At 33.3% G+C, this 15,594-nt stretch overlaps 1 protein-coding gene across 1 annotated transcript; it reads right to left on the minus strand.

The window, feature by feature from the left end:
• Positions 1 to 8,217: 8,217 nt before the first annotated feature.
• On the minus strand, positions 8,218 to 15,103 carry LOC145610142 (protein DETOXIFICATION 53-like). The gene is made up of 2 exons (XM_081665413.1): positions 14,956 to 15,103; positions 8,218 to 9,606 (listed from the first exon to the last, which is right to left on the minus strand). Exons 1-2 carry the CDS (start codon positions 15,097 to 15,099, stop codon positions 8,218 to 8,220), a joined length of 1,533 nt encoding a protein of 510 aa, XP_081521539.1. The 5' UTR covers positions 15,100 to 15,103.
• Between the last annotated feature and the right edge of the window lie 491 nt (positions 15,104 to 15,594).

Consider the following 15,594-nt stretch of genomic DNA (forward strand, 5'->3'; position numbering starts at 1 on the left):
GAATATTCTCATCTTAGGTTTAGGATATATTTTGTATAAGATTATCTTTGATATCTATACATATCTTATGTTACCTAATATGATTAGGTTTCTCATTGTAACCCTATAAATATTGATCAATGGAAATCACTCTGATCGAGGAGTTTAATATTATCTGACATGGTATCACAGCTTAGGTGAGATCTTGGGATCATATACAAAAAATTCTCACCCTGCCGGTGGGTTAGAAAATTAAACCCACCGGCGGGATATACAAAGTTTTTTATGCTTCCGCAAACACACATATAGATTTTTTTTTTCTTTTCTCAAAGTTTTTTTTTTTAGAATCTTTATGTAACCTTGCGCCTCCTACCAACAGTAGCAATCGCGAAAGCCTCCTCCATCGTTGTTGGCAATCGCATACACTACCGCCTCCCACTACTGGCAGTAACCACATCTGTCAACCTACTCCATGTGCCGCACTCTATTTCCACCTCCGTATGACCAACAATGATTCTTACATTGCCTCATTGGTTTTTTTTACACATAATCACATAGATTTTGTTTTGGTGGTGGTATATCACAATAAGGTCAACTTTTGCACATCTCTTTTGCTATCAAGTTTGCTCCTTTTATTGTTGCAGCACTTGGAATCTTTGTGGAGTATTAATTCTTGCTACCCGGTTTCTCTTTTGAGAATTGATTAATTTCAAGCGGTGGGATTTAATCTTTTCTTGCGCAATTTTATTTGTTTTTCTTCAACTGTGATTTCACGTAGTAGTGTAGTGCCTTCTTCCCGATGATGGTTTGATCCCTTAGCTTCTTCTTCTCTGGATCTGCAACTTAGCCCAAGCCTGTGTGCGACTCTTCTCCTTCTCCTCCGGCCTAGCAGTGCTTATCTATACTCTACGTAGGTCGTGGCTGTTGCTTCTCATCGTCATCATCGGCACATGTCTACTACTTCCCTTTTGATCATGGGTTACCATACTATCCTTACCGCTCGATGCGTGATTCAGATCCAGTCTGAGCATCCGATTTTCTCCAGCTCCGACTGCGGGGGTGTGATAGAGAATATCCATAGAATATTCTCATCTTAGGTTTAGGATATATTTTGTATAAGATTATCTTTGATATCTATACATATCTTATGTTACCTAATATGATTAGGTTTCTCATTGTAACCCTATAAATATTGATCAATGGAAATCACTCTGATCGAGGAGTTTAATATTATCTGACAGGTACAAAGCCGACAATGGTATTGTCTGGTCTATCCTGTAGTATATTCAAAGACAAATAGCTTGATTTTCAAACCGACTACTTATGCATGGTAAGGATATTGTACTTTACTTAAGAGTGCTTTTAACATTTGAGCTATAAGGCTTCTTTGTGCAGTTCAACGAACTTAGGCCTGCTTAATTTCAATTTAACTCCAATCAGTTCAGTTCAGTTCAGCTCCAATCAGTTCAGTTTAGCTCCCAATTTTCTTCTCTCATAAAATATTCATTTCAGCTCAGTTCAGTTTAGATCTAATCAGTTCAGTAAATGTGAACAGACCCTTAGCCATAATTTATATATAATTCTTATGGAGTATATTCTTCTACGTAGTATTAAGCATATGTCCAAATAAACAACTTTTTTCTAAGAATCATCTAGTACTCTCATTATTTACATAAGGCTAAGCAACAAGCAAGAAGAGGTTGCTAACTCCATAACTCTACTTTTTTCCTGTTTTTGGCACAAGTACATTTACAAAACTACAAAAGTACTTGAGTAGAATGTTGTTGGAAGATTAATTCAAGTAGTTGAGATCTTGAAAAATGTAGACCCTTTATTCGATAGAAGAATGTGAATAAATTTGGTTTGCTGGTCAACTTAATATTTTGAAGACCAAAATTGGTCAAAATAAGTTGTTTATGATGTCAAATAAAATAGAAATATGCTACTGACTTTTGACAATTATATGTAGCGTAATTTGTCAATGACATTGTACCTTACGCGTTTATACCCCATTAGTTTATAAGCCTAAATTGTTGAAATAAACTATTGAATTTGAGTACATCATTTTCTAATAGTCGTTAAACTTGTTTATGAAAATTAAACTATACTTTATAACTTGCTTATAACTACTAATACCATTGGTTACAAAGGAAGTAAACAATTGTCGATATCTTTGGTCAACAATGAGCATAGTATTATTGGTACGAGCAAAGTTTAGGAGGTTGATATTTCAAATATAAGAAATTAAATTTTACTTGCTTCTAAATTTATATCTTCCCATAAATATTTCGTTGTCCTAATAATTAGGCATGTTCACGGATCGGATATCCGAAGACTCGGATATCAAAAATTGATATCCAAATCCGATTTGAAAAATTCGGATATCCGATATTCGGATATCCAAAATTTTCGGATCGGATGCTTCGGATATCCATTATCCAATATTAAGTAAAATTGTTATGATTACTTTCTAAATTTCACTAATTTTACCGTTTTTTTATCGCTAAGTTGTACAAAATATTTTAACAAAAATAGTAGTCCTTTTGCAATTAATAATATCATCAAATATATTAAGAATATTACAATAAGTTAATAATACAGGGTTAGTTTTATATGAACAATTTAAAAATTATATTATTTTAGGCTTTATATTTCGGATATCTTTCGGATATCGGATATCTGAAATTCTGAAAATTAATATCCAAATCCCCATCCGATATCCGCTTTTTCGGATCAGATATCCGATCCGAAATGAAAACTCGGATCGGATATCCAAAAATTCGGTTCGGTTGCGGATCGGATTATCGGATTTTCGGATTCTCGGATAGTTTTGTACATGCCTACTAATAATATATGTTGCTTTTGGTACTTGCCATTCATAATTAATTATCGTTTAGAGCAAACCCGTTAATTAATTGATTTGAGTCATTAGTTGGTTTAAATATTTTGATTTAAAGGGTTATGAATTGATAGAGTATAAAAACATATTTTTGGGCCTCAACCATCAGCTTAAGCTTTTGATTGAGTTGGTCCTCTAACATGAATCATTTTCAATATTCCTAATCGACTTTGATTTCTAGACATGTAAACCCCTTTTAGAAGTTTAGTGAGTCTATTACTTTCAATAATTTTCTCCTATTGGGATTGACATGTAATAAGAAATTAAAGACCGATATAAATCATAAAACAATTTTTTTTTTAAAGAACTTTTATAATATAATCTAATCCAATCCCTACATGAAAAATATTGCATTTTAGATTTCATTGTGGAGATAAAAAGAAAAAAAAGTTTTTTTTTAGCTTTTAGATCAGATTTTAGAGGGATTTAATTTGTTCAATTGTCACATCATCATCATACAAACCCCTCACCTAGTTATTATCTACAATATATAAGATTGTTCAAAGGTATATGCATTGGGGTTATGAGGACCATTACTAAACTGAATTACTGAGCTGAATATTATATAAGAGAATAAAATTAGAAAATGAACTAAAGTAAATTGAAAATCAGCTGAAGAGAACAAACCCTTATTATTGTTATTGTCCTAACATCGCTAATCCAGTTGCCTTCATATTACCTTTATTATAAACATATACTATATGTGGCAAAAGAGAAATCATAATTATTATTCAAAAACAATAATATAGATATGCAAGAGAGACGTTACAATCTAGTAGATGACATGTCTGAAACAATGTCTCTTTGTGAGGCAAAAGTCGTCTAATTCTTTGATGTGGATTAATGATATGACAATTTCACTTATTATATTCCTCAAGGAAAACGTGGGACATTACTAGTTTGTTTCTTTGTGTGCTTAAAAGGCGAAAAAAATGAATAAAATTTGTGTAGAGTATAGTAAAAAGCTATCTCCTCAACATGTTCCCGTTTCTTCTTGTAGCAAACTCTAACCAAGAGAATGAGGAGAGAGCACTCGTTGATAGTAATTCTTTTTTAAAATACAAGAGAAAATGTGATTACAATGGTACACCAAATTATTATACTAGTATGTACTTAGAGATATACTTTATAATAACACACTAAATTATTAACATAGTGTTGATAGATTATGATCTTGACCGATAGATTTTCTCTATTTTCTTTCTTTCGGTTATAGGTTTCAAATTCATTGTCTATGCTTTCTATTTCCCTCCATTGTTCCTTCAATTCTCTCCAACATACGATGAATTTTATTTTTTATATTAAACAATTGAGTATATATATTAATAAATTTGCCTCTTATTATCTTACGCAATTAAAAAAAACATAACAATGATATAATTCAGTAATATTCATCTTACATTTAATTTAGCTTAGTTTATTTCATTCAGCCAGTTTTCGCTACATATTTTTGTTCGGTTCAATTCATTTACAAGAAATAAAGGCTTTTATAACTTAAATATATTAGATTTAATTTCTCGTCCCCTCCTCACAAAGACACAATTTGGCATGGCAAGAGATTGATTTAATTACTGTGATAGGTAGGCCAATTTTAGAATTTGTATAGTATAATGGTCTGAATTTTAGTTCTACCTACATTTCGGTGGTCGGTGGTGGTTTTTGCCTTTTTGGGGTAGGTGAGTAGTTTCAACTTTCAAGTCGTGGTTCTATATTTGATCATGGAATCTCAAGTTTATACATGTAAATTTTAACACTAAACAATGCAATACTTCGTATTAGATTTTTAAACTTTGAAGCAAAAGAAAATACTACCTCCGGATCATATTACATGCAACTTTGAGGTATTATTTGTGAGATATAAAAAATTCCAAAGTTGCATATAATATGATCCGGAGGTAGTATTAATAAATGAACACTATCAAGACATCGCCCAAACTTAAAAGCTAGTTTATGTTATTAATACAAGAGGTGAGACTACAAGTGTTAACACTAAAAATGATTTGATGCAATTTTGTCAAATTATCGGCCATAAAATAATTTTTTGTATCGATATAAATATTTCATATGATTAATATCAACAAAAAATACTTTGGAGTACTAAATTATCAATTTTATCTAAAAAACTTTATGGGTCTTATTTCACTTGGGGCTTTGAGCGACCGGTCACCCTGCACATGCTTAGAACCTGATTAATACCCATTAGCGCAAATAAAATTATTTACCATTTAACACGTTATAATATTTTTTTTTCTTCTACTCTTTCAATATTTATTTATTTATTTTTGTTCACCCTTTGGGATAATCCGGAATTGGGGCTCGACTGGGAGGGTAGTTTACAATCTCCTCCCAATTATTGTTGTAAAGGATCGAACACGCGGTCCTTCCAACCAAGTGCAGCCCCAATCACCATTGTAGCAACTATCAATTTGTACTCTCTCGAATTCATAATACTCCTTTGTTTTATTTTGTTTAGTCATGTATAGGGATGGCAATGATCAGGTGGAGCTCAATTCCTTCATCCCCTAAGAATCCATCCGTCATCCAATCCATCCGTCATCCAACCATTTAACTTTTCATCTTCATCCAACCCATCCATCATCAGCGGATGAATCGGGTGAAATAAAATACTTAAATACACCATTGTTTATTTTTAACACTAATATACATAAACTAAGAATTTGATATGTAGTTGACAAAATCTTTAAATTTCCCAATATTCACATTATTATACAAAGAGTAAGTAATATTACTTCTATATATAAAGTATTTGCTTTTTTAGTATTACAAGTAGGTAAAAAAATCATTTGTAAATTTTTTAAAATTATAAGTGGATGGATGGATGGATGGATGGGTCAGGTGACATGACAGATGAATGACGCTCCACCCAAATCCGATCCGATCCATCCACCATCCATATAAAATCCGTGTTTTGTCAGGTTTTCATCCATTTAATCGGGCGGATGGTTCGGTTATCCATGGGTTCGGGTGAAATTGCCGGTCCTAGTATGCTTCACTTTTTACAATTAGGATGTGTTCTATTCACCTAATTTTTATTAATCTGAACTTATTTGATTTTAGTTATAAAATAAACTTGGCAGCCCTAATTAACCCATATCACAACTTATCTAAACTTATTTTTCCTGAACTTATCTTATATGAACTTATTAACCCTTATTTGAACTAATCTGAACTTACTAACCATGAACTAAGTAAAAATAAGGTGAACATAACAATACCTTAGTCATTACTCTTTACTATGCCGTTTAATCTTTATATACTGTATAAATTATTCGGCTGTTTCACCAAATGCCACTGAGCACTTTAGAAATTCACCAAATGCCATCGGACTTTTCAGAATTCACCAAATGCCACCGAGTTTATAAAAAATTCACCGAGTGCCATTAATGACTAACGGCAGTTAACTCCGTTAGTCATTAAGGCTAATTATGCCACGTGGTGGCTTATGATTGGTTCATTTTATTAATAAAAAAAATTTAAAAAAAAAAAAATTAAACCCCAGCCACCACTCTTCCCACCGCACCACCGCCCCTACGCCAGCCCATCCCTTGCCCCCACCCCCACCGACGACCAACATCCTCTTCGGTGTCGGCGGCCACCCTCCCCTTCCCCCCCTTAAACCACCATCCTCGGCACCCTAAAACCCCAAAATTGAAATCTCCAAAATCAAAACCCTAAATATTAATTTGAAGGTTTTCGATTTTGGGGTTTAAGCGAGGTGGTTCAAAGGGTGGAGATGGGAGGGGGAGGGCTGGTTTGGGTTCGCCGGAGTGGGGAAGGGGCTTCGAATTAAGGGAAATCGATATTGGGGGTTTAAGGTGTCGAAACCCTAGATTTCGATTTTTGGGGTTTTTATTTTAGGGATCCGGCGTGATAGTTGAAAGGGTGGAGCTCAGAGGGGATGAACTGATTTGGGTTCTCCGGCGTGGGGGGGGGGGGAGTTTGGTCGTCGGCGGTGTGGAGGGGAGGGATTGTCGAGGGAGAAAAAGAGTTTGTGAATCGCGGTTGGGTTGCGTCGTCGGCGTGGGCTGGCTAGGCTGGGTTGCGTCGTTGGCGCAGGTTAGCTAGGCTGGGTTGCGTCGTCGCCGGTGCGGTTGTTCAGGGTTGGGTTGCGCCGCGGTGGGGACTGGCTGGAGGCGGAGATATGGTGGTGGAAGTGACAGGCGGTGGTTGGGGCTGGGTCATGGTGGGTGTTTTATTTTTAATAAAGTTTTTTATTAAGTAATTAATTTATTAATTTAATAAGCAACCAATTATAAGCCACCACGTGGCATAATTAGCCTTAATGACTAACGGAGTTAACTGTCGTTGGTCATTAATGGCACTCGGTGAATTTTTTATAAACTCGGTGACATTTGGTGAATTCTGAAAAGTCCGATGGCATTTGGTGAATTTCTAAAGTGCTCAGTGGCATTCGGTGAAATAGCCGTAAATTATTTACTCAAACACTCACACCGTCACTTGTTTCGTTTCATTCTTCTTGGGCCTCTCGATTTATTCTACTGTATTTGTTTATCTAGACCATAATTAATGAGCCCAAGAAGCCAGGAAATTCTTCTTTGATTGGGCTTGACTTTTAAGGGCTTATTATTTAACCCATTTGTTTTCCTTCCATGCATTAAACGAAGTACTTATGAATTATGTTCTCCAGAAACTTCATAAGCTTTTGAAAGATTATTATATACACAAATCAGAACTCAATACGATCAAAAATTTTAATTTTACTATTGCTGTAATCTAATAAACATAAAGACTGTCAAATTTGGCTTCCGACAAAATTTTAAGTACGAAAAGAAAGTTCTATTGATCCTTCAGGTGTACAAAATGGAAGGTATACCAATGTATGGTACGTGGTATACCTTATTTTAGACAATTTACTGGAGCACGTCTCTTCTACATCTATCATGGATTACTCGTAAGAGTTTGTGGTACAATAATCTTGTTTTAAGGCAATTCAGAGATAAACTTGCCCTTTTGTACATGTAAGTATCTAAATAGCCAATTCGTACATAAACTCACATAAAATCAACTTCAAATAATGCAAATTTCTATACTCAAAAATAAATGCAAGAGATGGTACACTCCCTTAATCTGCTAGGGAAGCAATAATGTAAAGAAGGCGGTATTTGCCTGTACAAAATGTTAGTGTTAAAAATTGTTGTATAATCAATCATTCATCTCTATATGAAAGCCATTGTTATTATTTTGCCTTCCCTTTGGATAGCTGAGACCGTCTCAGCAATTAATCTCCTCCAAAATAATTGCACCCCAAAAAAGATTAATTCATATTTACTTAATTTCCCATATTAACCCAAAAATCCTCAAGATAACAGTCCTGTTTCCAAGTCCTCAGTTTCCTCCTCAGCATCTTGTGTTAACTCTTCAGACCTCTTAGCCTGGTGTTTCCAATCGGTCCTAATCAACGTGTATATCATCATGAACATACACGCAGCTTGAGCTGCAGCTAGTCCAAACCATAGACCAATGAACCCAACCTTGAGCCAAAATGCCATTGCAACAGCAACAGGCAAGCCAACCAAATAGAACGCGACAAGGTTTATTTTAGCCCCGATTTTAGTCCTTGCTGAACCTGTCAAAACCCCACAAGCAGCTGTCTGAGGACAGTTTCCGATCTCACAGAATCCTAAAACAGGAAGTGCCACAGAAATTAATGACAGAATGTCAGGGTCTGAAGTGTACATCTTCCCCCAGACTGATCTCACCACTATAGTTAACCCGAAAGCTGTCACACCCATAGTTAAGCCTGAAACTAACCCGAGCACAGCCAATCGTTGTGCCTTAGTAGGCTGGCTAGCACCCAACTCATGGCCTATACGCGTTGACAGGCCCATGCTTAGCGCGTGTGGAAAGACATACAGAAGCCCTGTTGTCTGTATAAGTATCCCCATTGCCGCGACACTGGCCTTAGGATTCTGCAACAGTCCACAGAGGAAGAGCATAATTTCATACCACCACCATTCTAAGCACACAGATAACACACTTGGTAATGCTAAACTTAGCACCATTTTCCAACCTTGAAATGGGGAGAACAAAGTTAGACCGTGCCACGGCTTAGGCTCCATATTCGAGCAAAGAAGGTAGATGAAGATACTGAGGTCCAAGTTAATGGTGTTACATGCCGATCCTAGTGCAACACCTTTAACACCTAATTTAAGGTATATAACAAAAAAGTAGTTGATTGGAAGATGTAAAACTAGGCATATTGTAGTAGCAATAGTTAATGGTTTAGTGATGCATTGTGTCCTAAGGAAGGACCTTAAGGGGTGGAGGTGAACCTGAGCAATAAGCTCGGGGATAGAGAATCGCAAGTAGAGTTTAGCAACATCGATTATATCTTTATCCTGGCCAAGAAACAAGAGGATAGGCTCCATGTTGAGCCAGAGGAAGGATATTGCAATCGCGGTAAGTAGTAGTAGGCAGAGTGTTCTTTGAAAGGTTTGGCTGATAACTGACAGTTTCTTGGCCCCGAAAGCTTGACAGCAGATGGGTTCCATTCCCATGCTCATGCCTTTAATGACTGAAAAGCCGGTGATGTTGGCAAAGCTGATAGCTAGAGCTCCTCCTGCTAGTGGCGCGTCTCCTAGATGGCCTAGGAATAGCATAGAAATGACAGATTTCGAGTGGAGCAAGAGTGTCATTGTTGTTACAGGACATACAATTTTGCCAAGTGATCTCAGGTCCTCTGCAAGCTGCATCATTTTATACAAAACCATATTAACTTAAGCACATATCACATACATTTATTTGTGCATTATATCAATTTAAATTGTGTAGTATGTATTATGTAACGATTGAAAACTAATGTGAATTTCTTTCTGTTTTCTTCATTCATCTCATCATTTATACACCTATATTAATTGACTATTATGGATCAAAGAAAAATTATTTATTGACTAATCTTTAGTAATTGACACAAGTATTCACTTTAATTCAGTTTTTTTTTTTTTTTTGTTAAGCGGGATAAGAATGTTGTTGCCCATAATTTAGCCCGTCTATTACCCATGTAAGGTTTCTTTGCATGTATGTCTTGATGGACAAATTATTAATATAAGACACCTTTGGCTTTGTCTAAATAAAAAAAATAAAAAATAAATAAAAATTACTGACATAAGTATGTAACTTGGAATATGAAATAATGGATTCCTTATTAGTTTCTTTGGACAAGATATTGTCTAGGAAACAAATATTTTTCGTAATAGGAAGAAACTTAGCAGCATGTAGAAAAAGAAAATTCAAAGCAATCAAATTTTAAGATCAATTAAAGTCAAGGAAGATTAATAATTACTAATTGAAACTTCCTTTCTAAATGAATAAACTCAATATGGGTGTATATAGCTTGCAACAAACATAGAGAAATTTATTTTTAGTTGGGCAAAAACTTCGTTAATTTAAGGTTGAACAACGTAAGCACTATTAACTCTTTTCAAGCATTTTGATAACATGTTGTAAGTTGTAACTTATACAATGACCAAGTCATGACCAAGACTTGAAAAGTGTAATAAGTGATTTTATTATACAAATTTACCCTCATTTTAGTATGTTTTTGCTAAAGACTTGGTTACAAGTCTTACAACTATTCAAAGATTAGACTGCATTGTTTCTTAATTACAAGATTTTTGTACCAATTTGGTTTACAAGATTAACCTAAGCTACTTAAGATAGAGAAGGCAAGAGTGAGGTCCGATAGGGAACTTCAGTCCAATACGACGTATTATAGTAATTTTTTTTATGGCATTATACGAGTCATGTAGCACCAAGGAAGACATGAATGTTTATGAGTATCTTTGTGATAAGCTAGATTCCAAACTGCATATAAATGAACTATTGACGCAAACAATATATAATAAGTTGATATTACATTCTGGTACTTATTATTAATTATATTATTGGTCAAACTTGGTACGTGAATAATGCAAAAATCAATTTATTACATGTAGGAGACAGGATAGGGTAAATGATCTAGGATTTCTTATCTTGAGAAAACGTTAATCAATCATCTAATTGACCAAAAATATTTCTAAGAAACTAGTAAGAATGTAAGATAGATGTGGTCACATGCAACAGATCCTATTTGCCTCCACTTTGCATTGTTTCTTGTACTCGACGATGTGATGCTTACGTGTAGATTATTAGATTTCCAACTAAGTACACTATTTTATTATTGAATTTTCATATTTTTGCTTAGAATAATCTCATGTCTTAAAAGTCAAGTGTACAAAAATACTAACATAGGAGTTAATCGATTCTTCCACGTGCTTAAGGCTAAATGACATCATCTGGTTAATCATCGTCATTAGGTTAATTATCTTTCACTCTTTTATTTATTAGTTAATGATAAGTATTAATAGATCGATTTAATTGTTTGACAACTAAAAAGGACGTACTACAGTGTTGACTGTTGAGTATACACGATGATGTGTCTTATTTTTAACCCAAAAGTAACTATAGTTTGTTTCATTAGATATATACCAGTATATGTCTGGTATTAGTTACCTAACTTGTTAGGCAGATAGACTTTCTTCTATATATATATTTATTAAAAGACTTTAATTTGTAATTTAAGCATTTGAATTTGATGTTGACCACTAACTTAGTTGTCCCATCAACTAAATAATAAGTTGAATAATTTAACATGTTAGCTTTAGCAAAACATTTAGTATAATATCTCCCATTTATATGCTTTAAAGAACACTTAGTATTGATTTAATATAGGATTTAATATATTATCAACTAACTAATTATTTAATATTGCTAAGAAACATATAATGGGGGGAAAATATAGAAATTCGATGCCGATACTCTTGCTTGAAAAGGGTTGGGAAGAAAGAAATTTGTGTGCATGGATTTAATGGTGTTATTCTCTATAGGTGGTGGGCGGCTCTTTTTGGGCTCTACTACTTCTTTTGCTGTAGCTTCTTGGCATCTTATGGCCTTATACATTTTTGTATTTGTGAAGATTAAATTGAAAGTTGTATTCCTAGGTCACAAATTCGAGATCCATCACCTATATTTAGTCACGAGTAGAGGATTATCTTACTTTTTCCCTTTACTCTCAAACAATGACGGACGTAATTAAGTTGACTAGTCCGTGAGAGGTGTTGGATACTTGGATCAGTAAATTTCCTTCTTACCCACCAAAAAAAAAAAAACAAACAATTTCATACATGTTAATTTTTTTTAAAACTACATGCAATAACTCACACATTAGATTTACATTCTGTTTGCACCGTTCACACATTAAATTTACTTTCTAATTTTAATTAGGGCGAGTAATGCATACAAGAATGTGAATTCACAATGCCGGAATGGATAAACTATGTTATTAAAGAATATGTAAAATGTTGTTGGATTAGTTTCCATGTAAATTTCAAAATGTTCACTATTTTTTAACTAATACTACATATAAAGATATTGATGATCAAAGTTAGGGTATGTTCTGATTGACTGTACTGAGCTGGACTGAAATGAACTTATTAGAGCTTAACTGAACTGAACTGAACTGAACTGAATATTTATTTTACGAGAGAAGGAAATCAAGAACTAAACTAAACTAAACTTATTGAAACTGAATTGAACTGAAAATAATCTGAAGAGAACTGGCCCTTAGTATCATCAATTATAAAAGCCAAATTGTTACATGTATTTAGAAACGAAATATCTATGATAAGATTTCCTTGTGTATATTAGAAAATTACAATGATAAGCAACATTTTTTTTCAAACTAAGTTTAATTTTTTTTCGATAATACAAGATGGAAAATATAGTAAATCATAAGTTAAATTCAATTACGTTATTGTTAGAAAATGTCTCAGTAACTAGTTTGGTAATTTGTTTACAATATTTTCCAAAGTTCATTAGATTCTAATGTGGTACCAACATATTTTGCAAATGTTATTACATGCATCTGGGTGTACGATGTATGTAACATATTTTTAAAAATAATAACCTTAGTGGATTTTGCACTTGTGCGTATATAAAAATCTCTCAATTTTCATAAATTTTGAGTGAAGGAATAACCAATGCCATCATTAGGAACACTGTATTTAATAGGTACATTGCACAGAGATTAGAAGTTGTTTAACTAGTCTTCATACAATGAGAAATATTATGATGTGGTTTGATTCTACTAAAGATTTTTATCTTATTAGTTACTAATCTAATGCCAACACATTGAAGATCTTCTAATTTTCTTACCACTTATTTTGTTGCGTAGACAAAGCCACATATAGCACCAAATTTGTATTAACTCCATTTAATTTCTTAATTATTATTAGAAAATCTTTTATGTCCCACAAATCATACTCTAACTTTTATTGCAAATAATGAAACAAACGAAGGTAGTTATACTTTGAGTCTCCACGTTACTTAAGGACCAAATGTATGTCCACAAGTACACATAAAAGAGAGTAAGAGACATTTTCATGATACTCCGTACTTGGCAAAATAATACTCCATACTCCAATATCATTTACTAATCTTTTCATATCACTAATACAAAAGTTTAACTTTTCAAAGCATGAATGAATAATTGAATATTTGCAAAACAAGTTAAAGCATAATTTATTAGTTTGGATGAATTTAAAGCATGAATGAATAATTGAATATTTGTAAATAGTTCATTAGTTTGGTCTCCCCCTAAGTTTTTTCCCAATTTATGCCATTAGTTGCACCAAATTTATTATGTTGACTTTGTTAGGGAAAAAAAAAGGTTACTAGGGACATAATTATAGACTTCATTTCAAACATGTTATACATTAATCTCAATATGCTAGTCAAATTTGTGACATAAAATTTATTAATTAAGCTTACTTCAAAGAATTTTAATTTCATTCATCTCATTAGAAACCTCCACAACTCCACCCTAGCCACTTGGTCAGGAATTGAAATTACGAAACTGCCCATGGATAATATGACAAAAGTGATTTCAGTTACTAAAAGAAGGGCCCACATTGCCAGCTCCTAGAATAGAATGGGAATAATGATAAATTAAAGAGGGCAAATCTGGTAATAATTAAGGTCAAGGGTACAGTAATTATAGTGTTAATTATAATTAAGAGAATAAGTTCCATAATTTTGAACACTAAAAATATGAAAAAGTTTACTAAGTAGGTTGCTCCTTTTTATGGGTTCATATCAATTAGTGCTACTAATGAAGATTCTTAGTCTAATTTTGAAGGAATATTAGAGGACTACTCCACTCTTAAAAAAAGTATGGCCCATTTTATTGTTTACTAAATTTAGTACTTAAATTCATTTTTATATTTATGGACTAAAGGGAAACAGCGTTAGCTGTCTACTACTGAGCAGGAGCGCTTAGCCATAATAAAGCCTCTAGGGTATGGTATCCCGGTGGCCGGGTTAGGGGTCGAATTCTGTCTATAATATATATCGTTACTCTTTGCAAGCACGAAACACCTCTCGATACTTCATAAAAATTAATGAAGTTTCTAAGTTTATAAGATATATTGAAAATGAACAACACACGTGGAAATTCAATAGACATAATCACCCCTTAGGTTACGCAAATGTGCAATTACGACTTGGTGCTTTGGTAGTGATTTTGGGTAAATGGTAATTTTATTGAAATTGAGTTGTGGGTTTTTCCTACATTTAGTAACTACAATGAAGTTTATTGTAAGATATAGAGAAAATTTTAATGGAATAGTGACAAGAAAATTGCCCAAGTATGATTTTTATCAAACTCTTGAGCAAACCTAAAGTCTATGTAATAATATTATTAGATTAACATAATAAGGTCATATAATATCAAAAAAAATACTACCTCTGATTTTTTTAGTTGCAACTTTAAAATATTTTATACTTTATAAATAATACCCCAAAGTTGCACCTAATAAAAATAAGAGGTAGTATTCACGATAATATTGCAACATCTTTTTAGAGGAATTTAAAATCCCTTGCACATTGACAATTCTTTTTCTTATTACATAAATAAAAGTAAATTAATAAAGAAAGAAAGATTTAATTAAAAAAAATAGAAGAGTTAAAAAAGAAAAAAAAAAAAAAAAACTGTTAATTACCTCACTCAATGGGAGACGATGGAGGATGCCATGAAGAAGTCTTTGATTGCTGCTATCATGATCACATTCTTGTTTATCTTCTATACTAGGTTGGATCAACGACTCGCTATCGATAATCGCTCCGGAATCATTCGCGGGGCACATAGCTTATCGGGATTTATACTGCGTTGCTGTTGTCGTCGTCGTTATTGTTATTATTACTATTGTTATTATTATCGATGTTGTACGGACTAGAGAGAAAATGACAGTTCCGTGCCACGGATTGACTTAAAAGAGATTTTCCTAAGAACAGGAGAAATTTTTATGTTAACTCAAGAATGAAAAATTATGCAAAAATATTATTATTTTTTTCTTTAAAAAAAAAAAAAAACAGAGGAAAACAGAGAATGAGAGGGAAAAAAAATCAGGGAAATAACAGAGGAAATGAAATTAGGGTAAAGATAAGAAAATAAAAATACATAAAAGGAGTTACAATTATGTGGTTACATATGCCATACTATTATGTCTGTATTTTTGTAGTCAAAGTAATGACATAAATGAAAGATTTTGTTACCAAGATAGTAAATGGTAATTTAGTGGGAGATTAATACAAACCTTTGCACGAGACGAAAGTAGCCAGTTTCTTTGGTCATGCGGGGT

This window comes from Chenopodium album, chromosome 3 (genome assembly GCF_948465745.1).
Source record: "Chenopodium album chromosome 3, dcCheAlbu1.1, whole genome shotgun sequence".
Classification (NCBI taxonomy): Eukaryota; Viridiplantae; Streptophyta; class Magnoliopsida; order Caryophyllales; family Amaranthaceae; genus Chenopodium; species Chenopodium album.

Excerpts from the sequence above, each read along its gene's own strand:
- LOC145610142 (XM_081665413.1), bottom strand. The coding sequence starts at position 15,099 with ATGTGCCCCGCGAATGATTCCGGAGCGATTATCGATAGCGAGTCGTTG. Across the intron at positions 9,607-14,955 it reads ATCGTCTCCCATTGAGTGAG|CTTGCAGAGGACCTGAGATC; the intron begins GTAATTAACAGT and ends AAAATGATGCAG.